Here is a 26,740-nt window from a genome sequence, read left to right on the forward strand (position 1 = left end):
TTCCCATATTACAAGTTTTCTTGCCATATTTCTTAACCGAATCACTGTAATTGTTAAGTTAGTAACACTGTTGTGAAATGAATCTGGCTTCCCCATTGGTCTGGTTTCTCAGAAGCTCACAGAAGCTGATCACATGACCCAGGGACACTGAGGCTGTCATGAATCAGTTGCCAAGCATCTGAGGTTTGATCAGGTGACCATCGGGATGTTGTTCATAAATGTGAAAAATTGTCATAAGTCACACTTTTCAGTGCTTCTATGACTTTGAATAATCACTTTATGAACTGTAATTCATTGAGTGCTTCCTATAGTTGTTTAAAATCTCACACGTTCCATTTGAGTAATAATTCAAATAAATTATATACCTTCTTAGATATGCATGCATAAATTGCCTTTCTAGTGCAAACCAGGACAAGGGAAGATGGGATGGTTTTGTGTGGGTGGCAGATGTGTCTGAGTGCGTGCAGCTCCATTTGTGTAAAGCTGGAACCCACATAGAGACTTTTAGATTTATTGTGGCCCCTGGAATGACAGGAGTCATGGACCTAGGCCTGGAATTATTTCAAAAATGGGCCCGCTCTCTTGATTGGGAAAAAAGTAAGTGGTGGACGGGAAAGAAACTATGTGGCAATGATTAGTGAAAGTTCTGAGAAACCGTCCCACGCTTTTGTTTATGGAACTGAAAGCATAAACTGCTAATAAACTGGAGGGAAGCGATAGGTTAGAGCAAGAGTGTCAAACTCCCGGCCCACGGGCCGGATGCATCACATGCTGGCCACGCCTATTCCCGGATTAGCAACGGGGAAACAAGTTGCGATACGTCACATGAGAATGTAAGTTTGATCCCTCTGTATTAGATCCCCTGATTCCTAAAAAGAATGGCGACTTGGCTGAGATCCTCAGTGAGAAGGAAAGCGATACACTGCTGCTTCATCGCCCCCATGGACCATGCAACTAAATTTGTGCCTGGAGCTAAATTGCCCAAACCAAACCCATCCTCGATGAAAATGTACATTCACAGATAAAGATTTCGCCCGGGGCTTTATTCCATTGGCCAAGTTGAGGGGGGTGGTGCCTGTGCTTTTCAAGGAAAAGAAGAATGGGAGACTTAGGTTATGTGTTGACTATAAAAGGCAGAGCTCTATATGGGTGGAGAATATGTACTCCTCCCATTAATGAAGGACATGTTGGGACACTTCATAAAGGGGAGAATCTTCACAAAGTTGGACTAGAGGGAGGCGTACTACCAGGAATGGGATTCTACAGGTTCGCACCTATTCGCTAGAACTGGTTGTTAACATTCTGAGCAGTTCGGAGAACCAGTTGTTAGAAGAAATTACTGGTCTAATCCTGTAATGAAGGCAGGAAGGAAACATTCTGGTGTTGCTTACAGAAACTGCCTCTCCGTTGACCCTTATTACATTCTTGGCAGGACTAGACTTCCTGTCTCTGGAACTTCTCTGGAGTTTTTTTCCCCCTCCTTTGCTGGTACTTTGCTTGTGTGGAATGACCATTGACAGTTTTTCGCACTTACAACTGTTGCAGCATCCCCACAGTCACAAGAGGCCAGGCGAGGAGATGCATGCCTTGATGTGAATGATGTTGAGTTGGCCACACCCAGCCAGTCATATTACCAAGCCATGCCCACCAACTAAGCCACGCCCACAGAACCAGTTGTTAAAAAAATTGAATCCCACCCCTGCGTACTACCAAGTGTGAGTTAAGGAAGGTGACAAATGGAAAACGGCATTCAACTACCCTGTGGGCTGCTACCAGTACCGAGTGATGCTGTTTGGACAAGAGGGAGCCCCTGCAGTGTTTGTGCAACTGATACATGAAGTTCTGCATGAACCCCATACAAAGGGGTCTTGGTGTAACTGGGTGATATATTAATCAACACCAAGCCCAGGGAGGAGCACGGGAGATTGGTCAGAGCAGTGCTTGAGAAAGTGCCGAAAGCTCAGGTTAGGAGAAGCTGTGATTGTGACTGCTGAGGCTACAATGGAGTTTAGTTATAGTTTTTTTCTCTTTCCCTCTGTCTGTCTCTCTCTGCAAAGTTAGGGATTCTCAGGAGAAGGAGAGTGAAAGACCTTTGGTTTATTTGATAACCAAAATAAATACATAAACCTAAAAAAATACTATGAAATTAAGAAAAACTATTTCAGAAAATAAGACCAGTTTCTCCTGACAGGTGAGGAGAACTGACTCTAGGATTGGTAGTTTATAACACTCACAAATCATGGAAACCTACGTGATGAAAGGACTCTTAATATGTGAAAATTCATATCAAATATATCAATGTATCCTGTATGGCAAAAACAATTCAGGATGAAGAATTCCTCTCACAAAATTAAGCCTGAATGAGGGGAAGCCCATGAAGTTCAAAAAAACCCTTTTCAAAGATTTTTTGGCCTTTCTTATGGTCTGACAAGGATTAGGAAAAAGTCTAAATTAATTTGATTGAAATAAAGTTAATGAAATATCGCTGGTATGGTTATTCATGAGGTGATTAAATTCTGTTGTAAGTACAAAAATTTAAAAGACACGAAACTTTTGATTGTATGGGGGAGGCTGCTCTTGAGGAAAGCAATTTTTGAGTCTCCAGAGATATTGTATCAATATTCACAAGATCACAGATGGTTTTTAGCCATTAAAAAAAAAAAAGGAAAATCTAGAAACTGACGCCTGCTGGAGATTCCACTTCCTTTCAAGATGGGCAAAGTTAGAGGGAACCTTTCCTTGTAGCCTTAACGGCCATCATCCGTGACCCGCCCTTGCAGGGTCCTCCACAGGCGTTGCACACAGGATCCACTATCCCACGAGAATCCGCTGTCCCGCCCCCCGCGTTGCAAGAGAACTGAGCATGCGCCGACTCCCCCCCCCCCAAGTTAAGAGAGATGCGTGGTTCACCAGGCGCCAAGGCTTGAAAGCTTCTTCTCTCTTTCTACGGCGTCCGATTCTGCTCCTCCCCCTCCACACCCGCTTTGAACTGTAAATCTTTCTAGCAAAGGAAGAGGCTGCAGGGAAGTTTGCATGGTTCGAGATCCAGACGTGAGTCGGGGTTCAGTGATGGGGCTTTTCTCCCGCGCCGGAGGCTCACATGGGACCTTCCGTCAGACTTAGAGTCGTGGGATGGGTGTGTGTGACAGTGGTCCCATGTTCCCCTGCCGCCCCTGTGCATGCACGGGCCAGGCGGGGGAGAAAGCAGAACTTCGGATCCTTCGCATTTCCCCTGGAGAGAAACAATCGGGGTCGCAGGAAGGAGGGAGCCATTTACCCTCCATTTGGATGGGGAAACCTCTGCATGGAAGGCCGAGGAGGAGAGGTCGTCTTGGCATAACAGAGATTTGTGCCTCCAAGTCAGTCTTGACTTCTGCACAGTTTCCTGCATATTTATTGGTCCCGTTTTTAGAAGGGGTTCCCCTCGCCTCCCCCGTCTTAGGCCCAGAGAAGCGAGCGGACAAAGGCTGCAACTGCGTGTGCAAGGTGTGCAAGGACTGGAATTAGGTTTCCTGCTTTCCCGCCTTTCCCCACCATAACCAGCTGGCTGTGCTGGCAGATAAATAAAGAAGGTGTTGGAGGAAGCGCATCATTCACACCCATGTCCCATGGATTTAGGGAGCCCCTCATGTCAGTTTGCTGTTTTGTGACCTGGGACGTTTATGATTTGGATTGTGCAAATGGTTGCTCTTAATGATGCAGCTATAAAAGTGATATTAAACTGTGTATTAAATACTTCACAGGGCTGTTGTGGGGGAAATAGTAAGAAGGAGCATTAGGTATAATTGCTGTCTAGAGTAATAATACAGAAGACAAAAATAAAAATTAAATTTTAATTAAAAACTAGGCAGTAGAAATCAAAAACATATTTAAATGTATTTTGCCAATATTTTGATAGAGATTGACATCTTGAAGCAGCGTTGTCAAACACGTGTCCTCACGTGACGTTCGGGACTTTTTTCCTCTTTGCTAAACCAGGCAAGGCGTGATGCCCCTGGGCCACTAGTTTGACAGTCCGGTCCTGAAGGATTCTGTGCAGTTTTCCCCACGTGTAGAGAGATCAAGCTAACTAATAGCTTTCCCCCACTCCTTACAGACATTGGTAGGTTAATCCAATTGTTTTTTTAATTTTCCCTTCCCTTTCTCCTCCCCTTCTCTTTCTTCTCTTGATAAGGATGCTCAGTAGTTCAATTAATCACCCTAATAAACACCATGAATTATTTATTTTTCATTTCAGGTGTGTAAGTTGGAAATATTTTCCGGTTCTTCTGGATTCTTAAATATCTTGTCTGGGAAGAGAGCTGAATGGCCTTGAAAAATTTGGTCAGTGAACAGAAAGACCTGTACAGATCCAAGAGTCCATTGTGAACAGAAAGACCTGTACAGATCCAAGGGTCCATTTTGGAGCTGTATTAGAGACCAGAGAGAAGATGGAGGGACAACAACACCCAGCAGATGCCAAAATTAGAAAAAGCCCTCCAGCTGCTCAGCCTTGGAGCTGTGGGAGGAATGGGGCAATGAATCCTGGGCAGAAGAGCCACGAAGAGGCATCCAATAGTTCAGAGGTCCAATGCTTTTATTTCACAAAAGTGCAGTTCCAGGAGGGGAGCCGTCCCCGAGATGTTTGCACTCAGCTTCACTACCTTTGTCGTCAGTGGCTGCAACCAGAAAAACACACCAAGGCTCAGATGCTGGACCTGGTGCTCCTGGAACAATTGCTGGCTGTCCTTCCTCCAGAGATGGCAAAATGGGTGCGGGAGTGTGGAGCAGAGACCAGTTCCCAGGCGGTGTCCCTGGCTGAAGGCTTCTTGCTGACTCAGGAGGAGGAAAACATGGAAGAAGAGTTGCAGGTGGGAGAATATAATCATGGCAGCTCTAAAGAGGATCTCTCCGAATTTGTCAATTCCTGTCTAGCAGAATTTTCTGAGATTATTAACTCCTAAGGGAATTTGTTCTATTCTTCCAGAGGATGTATTTGGGGCAATTCTTCCATTCTGTTTCGAGTTTCAGTAATGGACATTGGGATCTAGTAGTTTGAACATGCAGTATGATAATTCATTCCTATCTCTCTGCTCTTCCTTTGTTTCTCGTATCACATCATGTCCAGAAATGCAGGGAAGCTGTGACTGAGTATCCCAAGGGGAGGAAAGATTCATTCAAATCTTCTCAAGAGCTGCTCTTCAGGGAGAACTTCCAGAAATATCCAAGTCAAGACGCTACGCAAGGTAAAAAAAAGCTTTTTCTGTGTGAGGTGAGATTTCAACATTTAGCTATTTCTTTCCTTCCGCTTTATTGGAGTGTCTCTCTTTAACAAATCTGCCTCCACTATTTTTTTCTTTCTCATAGAGAGTAGAAAGCTATCCTCGGACTTTTTAGAATCACCTCTTTGTGCTGGAGCTGAAGGATTAGTTGAACCGCTTTTTCAGGTAAGAAGAAGAAACACCGGAAACGGTCCCTGAATCTTGAATGGATTTTCTTTTGTTCTAGAGTTCAATGTATAAAAGTACTGTTTCTTAGACATCAGGGCATTGAACATTCACACTCGGCTTAGTCTACCCTCTTCCTTCTGAGGGGATCTTTTGCGAATTGCCTTCTCTACCTACCCTGTTTCACCATCAGATTTCATTGTTGTCGGCATCGGGGCTCCTCCTGTCTCCCAGGGTTATTCTCATACACCATTACAAAAAAAACCCTCTCCTTTTTTGTCTATTGAAAAGCATCTTTGGGACAACTGTGACCTGATGATTGAGAATCTCCATAGACATATTGAATACTATTGCAAGCTCTTCCAAGTCCTTCATGAATGTGTGGAGTTTGGGTATGTTAGTCCCTCAGTGGATAAAGTAAGCCATTGGAAAACATGTCAGGTGGGTTTTCCCAGTATTTTGTTCAGCCCATCCTCAGAAGAATGGGAGTCACTGATAAGTAGTGGATTTAAGACCCAACTACCAATTGACCAAGAATATTTTAATTGGTTACACTGTAAGGCATTCCAAATACTTCCAGCTTGATGAAACGTAATTTAGTTGTTCCGTCAGCCAAAAGAGGTGAGATCTTTATTCTGAATTCTGCAGAAGATGCCTATTTTGTTCACTTGATCTCTTTCCTAGAATTGGTGGAAGAAAATTATCAAATTATTCTTGGAATTATCTGTTAATAGGGAAACTTTTTTCCTTCTTCAGGATGTTGTTTCTTTTGAGGAAGTGGCCGTGCATTTCTCCGAGGAGGAGTGGTCTCAACTGAATGCTGATCAAAAAGCGCTCCACGGAGAAGTCATGCTGGAGAATTCCAGGAATCTGTTTTCTCTGGGTAAGAAACCCTTTCTGTGCTCAGAAATATAGAGAGGGGAGTTAAATGTTATTTGTGGGGAAAAATGATTTATTTAAAGTACATTCAGAACTTATTCAGACCCCCTTCACTTTTGTCAACTTTGTTAAGCTGCAGCATGTTGAAATTCACTTTTTTTGTCCTTAATCTACACTCTGTGCCTGATAATGACAAAGTGAAAACAGAATTTTAAAAATCTCTGTAAATGTATTAAAAAGAAAGAAACTTTTTCAGGTCCTTCCAGAGATGTTAAGTAAGGTTCAAGTCAGGCTGGGCCACTCTAGGACATATGTGAGCCGTGGTGGCACAGTGCTTAGAATGCAGAACTGCAGGCTACTTCTGCTGACTGTCAGCTACCTGCCATTTGGCAGTTTGAATCTCACCAGGCTCAAGGTTGATTCAGCCTTCCATCCTTCTGTGGTCAGTAAAATGAGGACACAGGTTGTTGACTCTGTAAACCACTTAGGGATGTAAAAGCCCTGTGAAGCGGTATATAAGTCCAAGTGCTCTTGTTATTGCTATTCACAGTTGTCCCTAAGCCAGTCCTGTGTTGTGATGGCTGTGTGCTTACGATTTTTGTCATGTTTGAAAGTGAACTTTCGGCCCTATTTGAGGTTCTGAGCGCTGTGGAACAGGTTTTCATTGAGGATATCCCCTCAGTTTGACTGGGCAACCAGCTGTTGGAAGAGTCCTGGTTGTGCCAAATGTCTTCCATTTGAGAATTATGGAGTCCATTTCGCTCTTAGGAACCTTCAGTGCAGCAGAAGTTTTATGGTAGCCTTCCCCAGATCTGTTCCTTTGCAATAATCCTGTCTCTGAGCTCTTCAGGCAGTTCCTTTGACCTCATGGCTTTTGGTCTGCTACAGTATGCATTGTCAGCTGTGAGGCTATTTAGAGAGAGCTGTGTGTGTCTTTCCAAATCTCATCCAATCCATTGAATTGACCACAGGCGAACTCCAATCATAGCATAGAAACATGTCAGCAACAATCATGAGAAATGGGAGGCACCTGTGCTAAATTTCAAGCGCTGTTTCAAAGGGTCTGAATACTTACCTCAATGTGACATTTGAGTTTTTTTTCTTTTTAGTTAGTTTACAGACATTTCTAAAATTATGTTTTTACTTTATCATCATGGGATACTGAGTGTAGAATCAGGCTGCAGCATAATAAAATTGACAAAAGCGATGGGAGTCTGAATACACTTCCTTTATTTTTTGTAAATAATATAGGCAGAGGACATACTCAATATTCCTTCCTCCTGCTGTTTTCCCTAGGAAAAAATAATAATCAGGTGATATGGGTTGAGCTGAGAGAGTTTTGGTCCAAAGTCACACAGCCAGCATTTATGCCTACGGTAGAAGTAGTACTCACAGTCACCCAGTTTCTAGCCTGGTTTCTTAACCATTTGACCAAACTGATTTAATGGAAGAAGGAAATTTATTGAAAGAAAAATTGGAAAACTACATAGCCTGGCTTGTTACATAAAGAAAATTGTTTTTTTAATACTTCCTGCTCATAAAACATAAGACTCATTTCATACAAGATATTAGCAAGAATGTGAGGAAGAGGCTGAATGTACTGATGATGTGGCCTCTCTTGAGCCAGATTCTGCCTACCAGGATTCAGTATTCCCTCCTGAACCTTGTCACTGGGTTCCTGATGGCCCTGAACTGCTACAACCAAGACTGGATGAGCCCTGAGAGGATGTTCTCTTCTTAGAGATTTTGCCCATTTGTGTACCGAGTTTGCCTTTAGTTTAAGTTGAGGGTGGGGAGCAATTGCCATCAAGAAATTCTGTTTGGCTTTCAAAGATTCTGCTCTGCAGACAAGTGGAGATGAGACTTTGATTGAAGTTGGGAGGTGCTGGGTATGTTGCTGACCCAGTATGACACAGTGTCCAATACACTTCAGGAGGTTGTGGCATGATTAGTTCAGGGTTGTGATCCAATCTTATTGGAATGAAAACATAATTTCCCTTTTTCTTTTCCAAGGCTTTGATGGGCAAGAGAAGAAGAATTGCAAGCAGGAATGCCAAGAGATCCATTTGAAAGGTTGGCAAAGGAAATTTGAAAATCAAATGCAACCAAAATGTGATGAAACAAAGCAATCACAAAGTGGAATTAAAAATGGTTTTCCTTGGGTCGGTTGGCTTCCTTATCATACAATCATCGATATGGGAGAAAGACCATATAAATGCATGTTGTGTGGACAGAGGTTCAATCAATCCAATCATCTCTTTTCTCATAAAAAGGCACATTCAGAAGAGAAGCCAAATATCTGCAGGGAGTGTGGAAAGACCTTCTGTGATAATCATTTTATTAGAAGACATGAAAGGATTCACAAAGGAGAACAACCTTATAAATGCATGGAGTGTGGAAAGGGTTTTAGGAAGAGTAGTCATCTTACCTCCCATAATAAGATTCACAAAGGAGAAAGACCTTATAAATGCTTGGAATGTGGCAAGGCCTTTACTCGTAGCAGTAGTCTTATTTCCCATAAATTGATCCACACAGGAGAGAAGCCATATCAATGCATGGAGTGTGGAAAAAGTTTTAGGCGGAGTAGTAATCTTATCTGCCATAACAGGATCCACACAAGAGAAACGCTATATCAATGCATGGAGTGTGGAAAAACCTTTACTTGTAGCAGTAGTCTTAATTCCCACAATTTGATCCACACAGGAGAGAAGCCATATCAATGCATGGACTGTGGAAAGAGTTTTAGGAAGAGTGGTAATCTTAATACTCACAAAAGGATCCACACAGGAGAGAAGCCGTATCAATGCATGGAGTGTGGAAAGACCTTCTGTTATAATCGTTCTTTTATAACCCATCAAAGGAATCACAAAGGAGAACAACCTTATAAATGCATGGAATGTGGAAAGATCTTTGCTTATAGCAGTCATCTTAATTCCCACAAGAGGATCCACACAGGAGAAAGACCTTATAAATGCATGGAGTGTGGAAAGAGTTTTACTTGTATTGGTCATCTTAATTGCCACAAGAGGATCCACACAGGAGAAAGACCTTATAAATGCATGGAGTGTGGAAAGAGCTTTACTCGTAGTAATGATCTTAATTGCCACAAGAGGATCCACACAGGAGAAAGACCTTATAAATGCATGGAGTGTGGTAAGAGATTTGCTCGTAGTAAATGTCTTAATTCCCACAAGAGGATCCACACAGGAGAAAGACCTTATAAATGCATGGAGTGGAAAGAGCTTTACTAGTAGTAATGATCTTAATTGCCACAAGAGGAGCCACACAGAAGAGAAGTCATATTAATGTGTGGAATGTGGAGAAGGCTTTTGAAGGAGTTGTGATCCCATAAATCCATAGATCCATACTGGAGAAAAAATCATATGAATCCATGGAGCTTTGTAAGGAGTAATCATTTTACTTGCCATAGAAGCATCCACACATGGGAGAAACCATACCAATAAAGGAATTGTGGAAAGAGCTTCAATAGAAATCCAGATAGTCTTTGGTGTGTGACCGCAATTGAGTCCAAAATTTCTGTTGCTAAGCGAAACAGTTATTAAGTGCATTTTGCTCCATTTTACGATTTTTCTAGCCACATTTGTTAAGTGAATGGTGGTTAAGTTAGTAATATACTGTTATGAAATGAATCTGGCTTTCCCATTGGATTTGCTTGTCAGAAGCTGACAAAAGGTGACCAAATGATTCAGGGACACTGCAACTGTCATGAATCTGTTGCCAAGCATCTGAAGTTTGATCAGGTGACCATCGGGATGCTGCAATGGTCATAAGTGTGAAAAATGGTCATAAGCCATATTTTTCAGTGCTTCTATAACTGAATAATCACTATATGAACTGCAAGAAATCGAGGACTACTTGTAGTTGTCTAAAATATCATGCAAGAACCATTTGAGTAATAATCCAAATAAACTGTAACTGTTCTTAGATATGTATGCATAAATTGCCATTCTAGTGCAAACCAGAACAGTGTGGATCCCTAATCCTGCTTGTGTTTTTTGCTAAGTTCAAATAGACAAAGGACTTTTCTACATATAGAAGCTGGATACTAGCTGGATACCTGTGCTTCGCTACGAAACTATATGATCGGGCATATTTTACTGAGGACAGTGTTGAGAGGATCAATAACCCTTCAAAAACAACACTTCTAGCTTTTTTTGAGCTAATATCTCTCCCGCCGCCTTAAGTCCAGAAGCGGTTCCCTAGGTGGAAGGCGTAGACGTTTTGGTGAAGTAGTGACGTTTAGTACTGTAAGGAGCCCCAGGCCGCTCCTGAGTGAAGGAGTGGAACATCTGCCAGTTTGAACTGAGGTAACGGAATATGAGGCAACTGGCAGTTGGAACAGAGTTCTTTACTTCAATTCCCAGAATCCCCCAGCCAGCATACTTTTAGAGGAGTGGATTTCTTGCTGGCTAGGGGATTCTGGGAGTTCAAGTTCAACTGCCTTAAAGTTTCCAACACTCTTAGAGACTATATTTCCTCCCGAATCTGTTTGTCTATTAACTCGTCTGCATAGGAGGGTGGGCTGACTATAACCTGTGTTTCTAGCCCTTTTATTTCTCTTTACCACACATGACTGGAAACGAGGATTTTCTTTCTAAAAGGGCCAGCCTCATGCAGGACCAGGGATTGCCGATCAGCCACACCTAGTAAGTGGTATCAAACCAACCATGCCCACTCAACCACACCCACCTGGCCTCTGGGAGTTGTCAAAGTCGTACATGCAGTGGACCCCTTGAGGGCAATCATAATGCTGATAGAGCCCTCAATGAAATTGAGTTTGACACCCTTGGTTTGCACCCTCCCCATGAACATGTGATCAAATGCTTGACAGCTAGTTCATATTTATGCCAGTTGCCATGTCCTGGGGGGTCATATTCAGAAACTAACTTCAGTTTCTACTTACAAATAGACAGACAGGTCAGGAGAACTGGCTCTGGGATGTGTAGATCATTATACTCGCAAATTCGAGAAAGCCAGCTTGGGTTTGTTAAAACAGATCATGCCAAAACACATTCTTTGATAAAGTGACTAAATTAATAGACCAACGAAATGCTGTGGATATAGTATATTTAGACTTCAGTAAGGTATTCAACAAAGTAGACCACAGCCTATTTCTTGGAAAACTGGAAAAATGTGGGATAGACATCATCACCACTAGGTGGACTTGTAATTGGATGACACATTGTAGTGAACGAGTAGTCCTTAATGGTACTACATCTACATGAAAGGAAGTAAACAGTAGAGTACCATTTTTTCTGTCTTAGGCCCAGGACTCGTTAATATCTTCATAAAGGACTTAGATGAGGGAATAGAAGGGGAACTCATCAAATTTGCAGATGACACTTAAGCTGGCAGGAATAGCCAACATCCCAGAAGACAAGTTCAGAATCCAAAAAGTTCTTGACAAACATGAAGAATGGATCCTATCCAAGAAAATGAAATGGAATGGGGAGAAAAGCAAGGGTTTATACTTAAGCAAAACAAAAAACCAAAAGGTACAAGTACAGATTAGGCAAAACCTGTCTCAAAAACAGTAACTGTGAGAGGAACCTTGGAGTCCTAGTGGACGATCACTTAAATATCAGCCAGCAGTGTGTGGCAGTAACCAAAAATGCTAATATAACCCTTGGTTGTATAAACAGGCATAGAATGAAAAATTGTGAAGCATTAGTACCACTTTATAAAACCTTAGTAAGACCACATCTGGAATACTGCGTCTAGTTCTGTTACCAGATTACAAAAAAGATGTTGAGACTTTGGATAAAGTACAGAAAAAAACGAATAAGTTCCTGGAGTCTAAAACATGAAGAACGGTTGTAGGAATTGGGTATGGTTTGTATAGAGTAAGGGTGTCAAACTCCATTTCATTGATGGCCGCATCAGGATTGTGTTTGACCTTGGAGGTCGGCATGGATGTGGCTGGGTGGGCGTGGCCAGCTAAACATGTCGACGCTTATGGTGGCCCGAGTGCGCTGCCAGTGAAGACTGGCTCCTGAGCTCTGTTTTCGGGTGCGACAGCCTCCTGCAACCCTGTCATGCCCCTGGTGGAGGCTGACTGAGGAAGAGGAGGAACAGCCAACAGGGAGTGGGAGTGTGGCTCCAGAGGTGGTGGAGGAGGCTGGGGAAGGGCAGAGGCCTGCTAAGCAGTCAGAGGTGGATCCAGGCCCATCCTCTATCCATCCTAGGTCACGCAGGGAGGAGAGGATCAGGGAAAAGTGAGGTCTACTCAAGAGGAGATTACCATGATCCTCCTCGTGGCTTGGAGGTGGGAGCTATGTATATAAGTTTGCAACTGCGCAGTTAGAATTTGCAGGAGTCAATTTAGTGTTCACCTTGAAAGATGTTTATCTTTACTGGCATTCTTCCCATGGACTTTTCTCGGTTATTTTCCTGGAGTTTATGATTAGTTATCTTGGCTTGCTTCGGAACTCTCACCAATGCGGTTTGTTTTGGTTTTCTGTTTGCCTCATTATTTACTTTTGTGATTTTAAACTGTGCCTAATAAAACAGTGAAGTTAAGTTACCGGACCTTACCGGACTTTAATATATGTTTTGGGTTTAATATATGTTTTGGGTTTTTATTTTGAGAGACTACGGGGTCATCACAAACCCTCTGCCAGCTACAATGGAGCCCTCCTGAGCTCCCTTTTTGCTGGCAGAGGCATCGTGAGCTGGTCCTTCGCTGTTTCCAAGGTGGCCCCGCAGGCCAGATCTAAGCGCACACACCCCCGGCTGGATCTGGCCCTAGGCCCTGAGTTTGACACCCCTGGCCTAGAGAAAAGAAGGATTGGGGTGACATGATAGCAGCATTCCACTATTTGAGGGGCTGCCACTAAGAGGAGGGCTTATTTTCTTAAGTACTCATCAACTTATTTTTGAAAGTACCAGAAGGGAAGACAAGGAACAGTGGATGGAAACTAATCAAGGAGAGAAGCAACCTGGAATTAAGGAGAAACTTCCAAACAGTGAGGACAATTAAACAGTTGAACAGCTTGCCTTTAGAAGTTGTGGGTGCTTCATAACTGGAGGTTTTTAAGAAGAGACTGGACAGCCACTTGTCTCAAATGGTATAGGACAGGGATATCAAATTCAAGGCCTACAGACTGGATTCGGCCTGCACGCTGTTTAGATTTGTCTTGTGGGACAGGCCTGGAAATATCAAAGGATCAGCCCGAAATGCATCTGCCAGCCAAGAAGGGGTGGGTTTTTTTGCAAAATGTAATGAGTGGTTATATAGTAAGATGTATGATCTATCTACCTTTTGAATGGTATCCCCAACCCTTGGCATTTATTGTATATCCCAAAAGAAATTAATTATTCTTCATTGCTCCAGTGAGTTGTGAAAAGGCAGTCCATCCACTCAAAACCCTCAAGAAAGGCTGAGTTAGAAGGACTGATGCCATAAGAAGGTTTTAAAAAAGTAAAAATAAATTTACTACAGCAATGCCTTACCACTCTCCCCCATGAAGTTTTATTACTTCTCTTAAAGAAAGGAATCTGAGAGTGTTTTATATAGTTGAACAATATTTGAGAGTGAAATATAGCAGTTACTATCCCAAACACAAAATCCTTTTTGGAATTTTTAAAAGATTAGTTAGAAAATCCAGGTAAGCATTCCTTTCATCTTCACCTGAAAATTTCTCCAAATAGCTCTGAGTCAAAGGATAATGAGTGTATGCTGCAACTGAAAAATAATGGGAGTCCATGACTTACAACCATTTGTTTAGTGTCTGTTCATGCCCACCCCTAATTACGCCCCACCACAATCCCTGGCCCTCTGAGGTCAAACACAACCCCTGATGCGGCCTTCAATGAAATTGAGTTCGACACCCCTGGTATAGGATCTTCTTCAGCAGGGGGCCAGACTAGAAGACCTCCAAGGTCCCTGCCAGCTATATTCTGATTGATTGAAACTTATTTGGTCAAAGGCCTGGTCACATTTATATCATTGTATCCCCTATTGAAAACGCTTCAGGGTGAAGAATTCCTCTCAAAAAAGAAGCCAGAATGAGGGGTAGCCCATGAAATGTATGTTCAAAAACACCCCTTTTCAGCACACTTTGCCTTTCTATTATATGAAAGGATTAAGAAAAAGTCTAAATGTGATTTAAATTTAATTAAATACCACTAGTATGGTTATTCATGAGACATTATTAAATTCCGTTTTGTTCTGACTAAAAATTAAAAATACCTGAAAGTTTTCAAAAGATTTGTGGGAGGCAATACTTCAGGCTTTCAGAGGCTCCTGGCTCCTTTGAAAATACTTATTCAAATATTGTTCATTGATGGCTCTGCATCGAAGAGGTGAAAAGGCACCGATTATGGTTTTCTAATCATTATGTCATTTTTTTTTTCATAATGGAAGACTGACAAAATTAAACAGGTTAGACTTAGAAAGAGCCTTGATGGGTAGAGAAATGGGCTGAAAAGAATGGAGCCAGAATGAGCAATTAAGACAATTCTTTTAAAATAACCACAATTTCTTTCATTAATTGTAGCTGTCTTTTTTTCTTGTACTGTCCACCTCCAGACTAATCTTTTCAAGCCAGTGAAAACTTCATTACTTTTGGCTAGAAAAAAAAATATTCTTTTACTCCGAAGGTGTTAAGGTTCCTACTAAAATTTCCTGAAGCGTGTTCGTTGCTGAACATGAAAATTAAACCTTTTTTTTTTTTTTTCGCCTCGTAGTATTTGAGCTTTGTATTTATTTTTCAGTATTTGCCTTCCTTCACTTTGTAATTCCACTTTTTCTCTAGTCACAGATATGATACTTTATTCTTCCTATCTTCATTTTTCATCATGGCTGCTTGTTTTGAGATAAAAAAAAATTAAAGGTCCACAAGTTTGAGCTTTCACTCTATTTTGGAACTTTTATCTTGATGCCTCTTTTTCATTGAGATCTATTCTTCAGGATTATTCTCATTATTACAGGCTGCCTTTAGTATTTTAACCCTCCTTGACTGCCCAGAGGTATGAATTTGAAAAGGCAGCTATATTATTATAGAGGGGGGGGAGAAATCAATACAAATCTTAATTTTCCTCCAACTTGTCGCTTTCCTCCCTGTGTCTCTGCCAGCCCCCTGATCTCCCCTCACTTTAGGGCTGAGTTTGCCATCAGCCACAAGACACAGGCTGGGTTTCATAGAGAGACTTTTGTTCCTTGTCTTTTGACCGCCCTGCCATTTCTGACAGGATTTTACTCATTTTTTATGCCTTTGGGAATCCCTAGAGACCCTTCAGAGAAGCTGCTCTTCAGGAAAGGGATTATTGAGTCTCCACAGAGACCATTCTTATAGATTAAAAAGAGAAAAATCTACAAACTTGACGCCTGCTGGAGATGCCACTTACCTTCTAGATATCTAGTGTTAGAGAGAACCTTTACTTTGAGTTTAATGCCCATCATTACAGACCCACATGGAACATTGATTAACTCATTCTTTGCATCGGTCTTCACGTAAAAATATAGTCCAACCTACCAAAAACAACTGTATAATATTCTCACAAGTGAGAGCAATCAACCAATGGAATAGCTTGCCTTCAGAAGTTGTGGGAGCTTCATCACTTGAGACTTTCAAGAAGAGACTGGGCTGCCATCTGTCAGAAATGGTATAGGGTCTCCCGCTTGGGTGGGGGGTTGGACTAGATGATCTATAAGCTCCCTTCCAACTTTTGTTAATTTCTTAAAAAATTCTCACAATGTTCTGAGCCACCGATCCTCAAACTGTGGCCTACGGGACAGATACGGCCTGCCAAGGCAAAGTATCTGGCCCGCGGAGTGGTTGGATTCAGCCCTGCACCTTGCCGTCGGCCTTATCTTCCAGTGAACATCCATTCCAGCCACACTTCTGATAAATTATTTCACTGGTTGAACTGCACTTCTGATCACACTGCTGCCACCGAAGGTAAGGCCGAAGGGTGCGGGGTAGGGCCAGCTGACTGAGGGGTGATGACGCTGGTGCATCCATGTAATCCAGGGCTGCTGGGTAAGTAGGGAGGGACTTCTGTTGGCTTGTAAAGTAGCGCTTTAAAAGTCTAAAAATGCTTTAAAAACGGCCTTTCAGGATGTTTTTCAGCTCCCAATCCATGCCTCCTAGCTTTTTCAAAATCAACTGAAGTTGGGTAACACTAATTCAAATGCAACCTCAGTATTATTTATTTATTTATTTATTTGATTTGTCAATCGCTTACAACATAATAGGTATAAGTATAAACATGAGTAAGAATACAGGAAATAGGTACGAATAAATGGGGACAATAGGACAGGGACGGTAGGCACGATGGTGCACTTATGCACGACCCTTACAGACCTCTTAGGAATGGGGTGAGGTCAATAATGGTTAGTTTGAGGTTAAAGGATTGGGGGTTAGAGGATGTAACAACAGAGTCAGGTAGTGCATTCCAGGCATTGACCACTCTGTTGCTGAAGTCGTACTTTCTGCAATCAAGTTTGAAGTGGTTTACATTGAGTTTGTATCTGTTGTGTGCTCTTGTATTGCTGTGGTTGAAGCTGAAGTAGTCATTGACTGGTAGGACATTGTAGCAGATAATTTTGTGTGCTACGCTTAAGTCTAACCGTAGGCAGCGTAGTTCAAGGTTGTCCAAGCCCAAAATCTCAAGCCTGGTGGTATAGGGTTTCTGTTGTGAGCAGAGGAGTGTAGTACTCTTCTCGTGAAATACTTCTGGACTCTCTCAATTGTATTAATGTCTGATATGCAGTACAGATTCCAGACTGATGAGCTGTATTCAAGTATTGGTCTGGCAAAAGTTTTGTATGCTCTCGTTAGATATTTCCGGAGGAGAAGCTTCATAAAATTAAAATTTACAACTCAATGTTACCAGAGAAGAAGCTTCAGAAAATAAGGTTAACAACTCTTAATGCCTTTTCGGCGATGCTGTTACAGTGAGCTCTGGCGCTTAGCTCATTAGATATGAGTACTCCTCGGACCTTGACAGAGTGAGGATCATCAATGAGGTCATATCCGCCTAGTTTGTATTTGGTGTACTGATTTTTTTTTACCAATGTGTAGGACAGAGAATTTGTTGGTCGAGATTTGGAGTTGCCAGATGTTTGACCATTCAGACACATAATCAAGGTCGCTTTGAAGGATAGTAGCATTGTCGGTGGTGTTGGCTGCCACCCCCTGCTGGTAGGCACTGACAGGTCCTGTTGCTGCAAAGAGACCCTCACAGCAGACCCTGGAAGCCTTTGGCTGGAACCACGTGGGAAAGGCAAAGTGGACTGCTAAATTGGTCACGCCCATCCAGTCACATGATCACCTAGCCACGCCTACCCAGCCGGTCGGGGGTGGGTGGGCAACAGTCTGTGGGACGCTGAATCCTCCCCCTGTTTAAAAAGTTTGAGGACCCCAATCTGAGCCCTTGCAGAGTCTTCAGGCGTTGCGCTCAGGATCCTCTAGGGGGCTCGCCCCCGTCCCCCGCTTTACAAGCGAACTGAGCATGCGCCTGCCTCTTTCCCAAGTCAAGAAAGATGGAGTCATTTTCCTGCAAAGGCTTGAAAACTTCTCCGCTCGCTCTTGCCACCCGCACCCCAGCTGTGAGCCTTTGGGCGAGCCTTTCTAGCAAGGGAAGAGGCTGCAGGGAAGTCTTGCACGGTCCGAGATCCCTACGTGAGTCGGGGTTCAGTGATTGGGAGAGGGGGTGTTTCTCCCGCACTAGAGGCTCGCACGGAGACCTGCAAAACTTCCATCAGACTTGGAGTCGTGGGAAGGGGGGAGGCAGGGGTCCCATGTTCCCCTGCCGCCCCTGTGCAGGGAGGGGAGAAAAGCAAAGCTCCGGATCCTGCGCGTTACCCCAAGGGGGAAAAAAATCGGGGTCACAGAAGGGAAGGAGCCATTTACCCTCCATTTCGACGGGGAAAGCTCTGCGTGGGAGGGAGAGGAGGAGAGGTCGTCTTTGCAAAACAGAGATTTGTGCCTTCAAGTCAGCCTTGACTCCTGCACAGTTTCCTGCATATTTTGTGGCTCCATTTTCAGAAAGGGGTTTTTCCTCGCCTTCCCCTTCTTAGGCCGGGAGAAGCGAGCGGTCGGATTCCTTCTTGCTGGCTTTGCATGCAAGGCTTTAACTGCGTGTGCAAGGAGTTGGGTGCAAAGTGTGCAAGGACTGGTTTGCTGCTTTCCTGCCTTTGCCCACTGTCACCAGTTTGGTTCTGCCGCCCAGTAAATGAAGATGTTGGAGGAGGGAGGAGCTCCTTGGGCTGAGATGAATCCCGCGTTTTTGTCAAGCGTGGCCTTTGTAAAGCCTGGGTGTTGAACTCTCTAGTTGGTTTATTTACTTATTAAATGGATTTAGAGAGCCCCTCATGTCAATCGCTGTTTGTGACCTTGGGACATTTATGATTTGGATTGTGCAAATGGCTGCTCTTAACTATGCAGCCCTGGAAATGATATGAAACTGTCTATTAAATTGTATGAAATAAAATTATAGTTGGCCATAGAGAGCCATTTGCTTCAGTGATGAAAGCACAAGGCTTGAAACCAAAGATTGACTTCTAGTCCATCCTTTGGCATGAAAGCCTTGAGCCCATTCCAACTCTCAGCCCAATTCACCTTACAGGGCTGTTGTGGGAGAAATATGTAATTATTATTTATAATAATACAGAATACATAAAAATTCCATTATAATGAAACTAGGAAGTAGAAATCAAAAACAGATTTTAATTTATTTTTCCAATATTGTGATAGACGTCGGCATCCTGAAGAGTTCTCTGCAATTTTCCCCATATGTAGAGCCATCAAGCTAACTAATAAGTTCCCCCTCCCCCATCCCAGATATTAATAGGTTCATCCAAATTTCTTTTTTTATCTTTCCTTCTGTTCTCTTTTGAAGCTTTTTTAGAGACCAGAGAGAAGATGGAAGGACAACCCCCAGCAGATGCTGAAATTAGAAAAGGCCCTCCAGCTGCTCAGCCTTGGAGTTGTGGGAGGAATGGGGCAATGAATCCTGGGCAGAAGAGCCATGAAGAGGCATCCAATAGTTCAGAGGTCCAATGCTGCCACTTCAGAAAAGTGCAGTTCCAGGAGGGGAGCCGCCCCCGAGATGTTTGCACTCAGCTTCACTACCTTTGCCGTCAGTGGCTGCAACCAGAAAAACACACCAAGGCTCAGATGCTGGACCTGGTGCTCCTGGAACAATTGCTGGCTGTGCTTCCCCCAGAGATGGCAAAATGGGTGCGGGAGTGTGGAGCAGAGACCAGTTCCCAGGCGGTGTCCCTGGCTGAAGGCTTCTTGCTGACTCAGGAGGAGGAAAACATGCAAGAAGAGTTGCAGGTGGGAGAATGTAATCATGGCAGCTCTAAAGAGGATCTCTCTGGATTTGTCAATTTCTCCCAGGCAGAGTTTTCTGGGATTATTAATTCCTAAGAGAATTTCTTCTATTCTTCCAGGGATGTATTTGGGGCAATTTTTCCATTCTCCTTCGAGTTTCAGCAATGGAAATTGAGGGCTGCTAGTTTGAAGGTGCAGTATGATAATTCGTTTCTGTCTCTCTGCTCTTCCTTTGTTTCTCGTATCACATCATGTCCAGAAATGCATGGAAGCTGTGACTGAGTATCCCAAGGGGAGGAAAGATTCATTCACATCTTCTCAAGAGCTGCTTTTCAGGGAGAACTTCCAGGAAGATCAAAGTCAAGACGCTACGCAAGGTAAGACTTTCTGTGTGAGGTGAGATTTCAACATTTAGCTGATTTTTCCCCTCCATTTTATTGGAGTGTCTCTCTTTAACAAATCTGCTTCCACTGTTTTTCTCTTTCTCATAGAAAGTAGAAAGCTGTCCTTGGACTTTTTAGAATCACCTCTTTGTGCTGGAGCTGAAAGATTAGCTGAATCACTATTTCAGATAACATCAGAAAAGGTCCGTAAATGTTGGATGGATTCCATTTTGTTCTAGAATTCAGTGTATAAAATTGCTGTTTCTAAGCAATACGAATATGATGTCAGGTCACTGAACATTCTCCCTTCTGAAGGGATCCTTTGTGAGTCGTTTTCTCCACTCGTCCTGCTTCATTATTTAGATAACAGATAATAACAGATAACAGATAATCAGAGTTGGAAGGGACCTTGTAGGTCATGTAGTCCAACCCCCTGCCCAAGCGGGAGACCCATTTCTGACAAATAGCAGTCCAAACTCTTCTTGAAAGTCTCAAGTGATGGTGCTCCCACAACGTCCGCGGGCAAGCTGTTCCATTGGTTGATTGTTCTCACTGTCAGAAAGTTTCTCCTTATTTCCAGGTTAAATCTCTCCTTGTTCAGTTTCCATCCATTATTCCTTGTCTGGTGCTTTAGAAAACATCAGATTTCATTGACCAGACTGTTGTCAGTATTGGGACTCTTCCTTTTTTCTCACACACCATTGCAAAAAAAATACTTTTCTGCCTTTTGAAAAGCATCTTGGGGACAACCATGACCTGATGATTGAGAATCTCCATAGACATATAGAGTTCTGTTACAACCTCTTCCAACTACTTCATGAAGGTGTGGAGTTGGGGTACATTGGTCCCTCAGGGGATAAAGTAAGCCATTGGAAAACATGTCAGGTGGGTTTTGCCAGTATTTTACTCTGCCCATCCTAGAAGGAATGGGATTCACTGACAAGTAGTGGATTTAAGACCCAGCTACCAATTGACGAAGAATATTTTAGTTGGTTACACCATAGGAAATACTTCTAGCTAGATCAAACATGATTTAGTTGTGCCATCATCCAAAAGCAGTGGATTTTATTCTTAATTCTACAGAAGATTCCCATTTTGTTCACGTGATCTCTGTCCTAGAATTGGTGGAAGAAAATTAACCCATTATTCTTGGGATTATCTGTTAATAGGGAAACTTGTGTCCTTGTTCAGGATATTGTGTCTTTTGAGGACGTGGCTGTATATTTCTCCGAGGAGGAGTGGTCTCAACTGGATGCTGACGAAAAAGCATTCCATGCAGAAGTCATGCTGGAGAATTCCAAGAATCTGTTTTCTCTGGGTAAGAAACCCTTTTCTGTGGCCAGGAACGTAGAGAAGGGGCTTGAATGTTATTCCTGAAAAAAAAATCTTTATTTACAGTGCATTCAGAAAGTATTCAGACCCCCTTCACTTTGTTCAATTTTGTTATGATTCAGCCTGATTCTACAGTTGTTGAAATCAGTATTTTGTATTTTATGAGCAAAAAGCATTTTTTTAAAAAAAATCAATTTCTATTATGTAATAAGGGAGGCTATGCAGATTTCCATTTTTTCTTTCAATAAATTTCCTTCTTCCATAAAGTCAGTTTGGTAAAATGGTTAAGACACCCAGCTAGAAACTGGGTGACTGAGTATTAGTTCTGTTTTAGGCATATATGCTGGTTGGGTGACTTTGGGCCAATCTCTCTCAGCTCAACCCATTTCACAGGGTTGTTGTTGTAGGGAAAATAGCAGGAGGAAGGAATATTGGGTTTATCTCCTGCCTTTATTATTTACATAAAATGAAGGATATGCAGTGCATTCAGAAGGTGTTCAGTTTTTCATTTTGTCAGTTTTGTTATGCTACATCCGGATTCTACAGTTGTTGAAATTCATTTTTTTTCTTCATTAATCTACACTGGGTACCCAATAATGACAAAGTGAAAACAAAATTATAGAAATGTGTGTAAATTTATTAGTCTCTAGCAGTGGTGGGATTCAAAAATTTTTTTTACTACCGCTTCTGTGGGCGTTGCCTTGTGGGCATTGCCTGGTGGGCATGACTTGGTAGGTGTGGCAGGGGAAGGATATTGCAAAATCCTCCCCATCCCACTAGCCTGCTTTTCAGCTCTGTTTTCCTGTGCAGGGCAACAAAAGAAGACCCAGCCGATCAGCTGGGACTCGGGAGGCAGAGAATAGGCAGGGGCAGGATCAGTTAGAGGTGGTATTCTGAACTACTCAAAATTTCCACTACTGGTTCTCCGAACTACTCAAAATTTCCACTACCGGTTCTCCAGAACTGGTCAGAACTTGCTGAATACCACTTCTTGTCTCTAGCCAGGTGTCTTAACCTTTTGACCAAACTGACTTAATGGAAGAAGGAAATTTATTGAAAGAAAAATTGGAAAACTTCATGGCCTGGCTTTTTACATAAAGGAAATTGCTTTTTTAAAAAAAAGAAAGAAAGAAACTTTCTGCTCATGAAATGCAAAATAATTCATTTCATCAAAGATATTAGGAAGACTCTGAGGAAGAGGCCGAATGTACTGAGGAAGGTTCTGGCTACCAGGATTCGCTATTCCCTCCTGAACCTGGTCACTGGGTTCCTGATGGCCCTGAGCTTCTATCACCAAGACCGGATGACCTCTGAGAGGGTTGTTCCCTTCTTAGAGATATGCCCACCTGTGTACTGAGTTTGACATTAGTCTAAGTTGAGGGTGGGGAGCAATTGCCATCCAGAAATTCCCTTTGACTTTCAAAGATTCTGCTCTGCAGACAAGTGGAGATGAGACTTTTATTGAAGTTGGGAGGTGCTCGGTATGTTGCTACCCTAGCATGATACAGTGTCCAATGCACTTTGGGAGATTGTGGCACCATGGAATTGTCCAAGGTCGAATATTATATCAGGCCTGTGATCCAATCCTATTATACAGAAGTATCATTAGGGATACACTTGGAAATAGGTCTTTGTTATAATCTTAGTTTGGACTCTTCATGTTTGCCCACGAAACAGCGGAAATGTATTGGTGATTCTTTGGCTAAATTTCAGAAGAAAAGTTTTGATTGTTCCCCTATTCTTGCTACAGTTCTCATTTTTCTTTTTCAAGGCATTAATGGGCAAGAGAATAAGAATTGCGAAGAGGAACACCAAGTGATCCATTCGAAAGGTGGAAAAAGGAAATTTGTAGATCAGATGCAACCAAAGAGTCATGAAACAAAGCAATCACAAAGTGGAATTAAAAAAAGTCTTCCTTGGGTCAGTTGGCTTCCTAACCATACAATGATTGATACGAGAGAAAGACCACATAAATCCATGGAGTTTGGAAAGAGGTTCAATAAATCGAATCATCTCATTTCTCATAAAAAAGCACATTCAGAAAATAAACAATTTACCTGCATGGCGTGTGGAAATACATACTCTTGTAAGTACTCTCTTATAATTCATCAAAGGAATCACACAGGAGAACGACCTTATAAATGCACGGAGTGTGGAAAGAACTTTATTTGTAGCAGTACTCTTAATTCCCACAAGAGGATCCACACAGGAGAAAGACCTTATAAATGCATGGAGTGTGGAAAGACATTTACTCGTAGCAGTCGTCTTAATCGCCACAGGAGGATCCACACAGGAGAGAAACCATATCCCTGCATAGTGTGTGGAAAGCACTTCCGTAATAATCATTCTCTTGTAAGTCATCAAAGGATCCACACAGGAGAAACACCTTATAAATGCATGGAGTGTAGAAAGACCTTTACTTGTTGCAGTCATCTTAATTACCACAAGAGGATTCACACAGGAGAAAGACCTTATAAATGTATGGAGTGTGGAAAGACATTTACTTATAGCAGTCGTCTTAATTGCCACAAGAGGATCCACACAGGAGAAAGACCTTATAAATGCATGGAGTGTGGAAAGAACTTCCGTAATAATCACTCTCTTGTAAGTCATCAAAGGATCCACACAGGAGAAACACCTTATAAATGCATGGAGTGTGGAAAAGGTTTTCGGAAGAGTAGTAATCTTGCCTCCCATAATAGGATCCACACAGGAGAGGAACCGTATCAATGCATTGAGTGTGGAAAGACCTTTACTTGCAGCAGGAGCTTTAATTACCACAAGAGGATCCACACAGGAGAAAGACCTTATAAATGCATGGAATGTGGAAAGAGCTTTATTTCTAGCAGTAGTTTTCATCGCCACAAGAGGAGCCACACAGGAGAGAAGCCATATAAATGTGTGGAATGTGGAAAGGCCTTTAGGTGGAATTCTGATCTTACCACCCATAAAAGGATCCACACAGGAGAGAAACCATATCAATGCATGGAATGTGGGAAGAGTTTTGCTCATAGCAGTCATCTTCATCGCCACAAGAGGAGCCACATAGGATAGAAGTCATATATTTGTTTGCAGTGTGGAGAGGGCTTTAGAAATAGTGGTGATCTCAGGTCCAATAAAAGGATCCATAATCAAAACTAGAAGAAGAACAAGTCAAAGAAACAATGATTGCCTGGGGGAAGAACTTTGGATATGGGATAGATTTAGAAAAATGGCAGAAGTTATGTCAACAGCATATAAAGAAAATTTGTATAAGATGTTTTAAAGGTGGCATTTACCCCGGCAAGAATAGCAAGGATGTTCAAGAACAAATTGGAGAAATGTTGGAAATGCCATCAGACACCTGGATCGTATTACCATATGTGGTGGACATATGTGTGGAAGCCAAAAGATACTGGACTAAAATTCATACATGGTTGGAAAAAATGACAAAACAACATATCGATTTGAAACCAGAGATATTTTTATTGGGTATCTTGCCTGAAGGATATAGTAAAGAATTGACATATTTGATTGTTAATATTTTGACAGCAGCTAGAATAGTATTTGCGCGAAATTGGAAAAATGAAAAAGCTCCAATAGAAGAGAAAGTGATGAAGAAAATAATGGAATGTGCGGAAATGAGTAGATTGACATTTGCGATTAGAGAGCAAGAAGAAAAAGAATATTATAAAATATGGGATTTATTTTATACATGGTTAGACAAAAAAAATAGAGAAATACAATATAATATAATACAAATATAATAGTTAAGATAAAAAGTAATGAGTGATACGTTATAAGCGATTAATATGATATGTTTGATTATATAGAAATGAATATAAATTAGGCTTTATAATAGTTGAATCTTGCTTGGAAAAAATTATATACGATATGAATAGTAACATAAAAACAGGATGAAATGACTGCTGATATTGTGCACAAGAGATATGTACCAACCGACACACTGTATAATGGAAAGAAGATTTTATTCAGTGTTGTATGTTTAATGTTCATGTTTGTTGTTTAAAATTTAAAAAAAAATTCAAAAAATAAAGGATCCATAATCTCTCTCTCTCTGAAGTTAGGGATACTCGGGAGAATGAGAGTGAAAGACTTTTGGTTTATTGATAATCAAATAAATAAATAAAAATAAAAGAATAATATGAAATTAAAAACTACTTCAGAAAATAAAATCAGTTTCTCCTTATAGATAGACAGAGGTGAGATTTGGCTCTAGGATTGGTGGATCATAATACTCACAAATCATGGAAACTTATGTGATGAAAAGCCTCTTAATATGTGATAACTCATCACAAATATATCAATGTATCCTGTATGGAAAAATCTTCGGGATGAAGAATTCCTCTCACCCAGAATGAGGGGAAGCCCATGAAATGCATATTCAAAAAAACTTTTTTCAAGCATTTTTTGGCTTTCGATGGTATGACAAGAATTAGGAAAAAAAACTCAATTTGATTTAAATAAACTTAATTAAATATCACTGGTATGGTTATTCATAAGATGGAATGAAATTCTGTTTTGTTTTAACTAAAAATTAAAAATACACGACACTTTTGATTGTATTCTGGGGGGATGACACTTTAGGCTTTCAGAGGATGGGGCTACTTTTGAAATACTTATTCAAATATTTTTCACTGATGGTTCTGGATCCAACAGGTGAAAGTGTACTGATTTTGGTTTTGTAATCATGTCAGTTTTTTCATAATGGAAGACAGATTGGACTTAGAGCCTTGATATATAAAGAATATAAAGGTGAAAAAGGAATGGAGGCAGAATGAAAAGTTAAGGCCATTCTCTTAAATTGTTTCTTCACCACAATTTTCCCTCCATCCTTTGTTACACTAATTGTAGCTAAATCTCTTTTTTCTTGCACTATCCACCAAATCAAGACTAATCTTTTCAAACCAATAAAATCTTCATTACTTTTGGCTAGAAAAATAAAATTCTTTTACTGCAAAGGTCTTAAGGTTCCTATTCAAATTTCCTGAGGCGTATTAATAACTAAAATAAAACATCATTTTAGTTTCTCCCTCCTCACTCTCCCCCCTCTCTTTTTGCCTCATGGTACTGATATTTGAGCTTTATATTTTTCAGTATTTGCCTTCCTTCATTTTGTAATTCCACTTTTTCTCTCGTCACATATGAGACCTTACTCTCCCAATCCTGATTTCTCCATCATGGCTGCTTGTTTTGAGGTAAAAAAATTTAAAGGTCCACAAATTTGAGCTTTCATTTTGGATATTTTCTTTTGATGCCTCTTTTTCATCAGGATCTATTCTTCAGGATTATTCACATTATTATAGGCTGCCTTTAGTGTTTCTAACCCTCCTTGGCTGCCCAGAGGTATGAATTTGAAAAGGCAGCTGTAATAATTGGGGAAAAATCAGTACAAATCTTAATGTTCATCAACCTG

General features: G+C 41.5%; 2 protein-coding genes across 2 annotated transcripts; both read left to right on the forward strand.

Annotated features, from left to right (window-relative positions):
- Positions 1 to 2,874: 2,874 nt before the first annotated feature.
- LOC113432658 (uncharacterized) lies at positions 2,875 to 11,787 on the forward strand. Its single transcript, XM_087953011.1, is given in 8 exon segments — positions 2,875 to 3,051; positions 3,979 to 4,102; positions 4,238 to 4,850; positions 5,108 to 5,225; positions 5,347 to 5,426; positions 6,183 to 6,309; positions 8,319 to 9,537; positions 9,539 to 11,787. Coding segments are annotated over 6 exon segments (2,037 nt in total). The 5' UTR covers positions 2,875 to 3,051; positions 3,979 to 4,102; positions 4,238 to 4,430; the 3' UTR covers positions 9,612 to 11,787.
- Positions 11,788 to 17,671: 5,884 nt separating this feature from the next.
- Positions 17,672 to 25,807, forward strand: LOC113429804 (uncharacterized). The gene is made up of 6 exons (XM_087952966.1): positions 17,672 to 17,953; positions 19,173 to 19,612; positions 19,869 to 19,986; positions 20,101 to 20,195; positions 21,184 to 21,310; positions 23,096 to 25,807. Exons 1-6 carry the CDS (start codon positions 17,815 to 17,817, stop codon positions 24,376 to 24,378), a joined length of 2,202 nt encoding a protein of 733 aa, XP_087809092.1. The 5' UTR covers positions 17,672 to 17,814; the 3' UTR covers positions 24,379 to 25,807.
- Positions 25,808 to 26,740: the final 933 nt, after the last annotated feature.

The sequence above is a fragment of the Notechis scutatus genome, chromosome 2, assembly GCF_049901735.1.
Source record: "Notechis scutatus isolate UNSWTSFEM ecotype Mainland chromosome 2, rNotScu1.2, whole genome shotgun sequence".
NCBI classification, from domain to species: Eukaryota; Metazoa; Chordata; class Lepidosauria; order Squamata; family Elapidae; genus Notechis; species Notechis scutatus.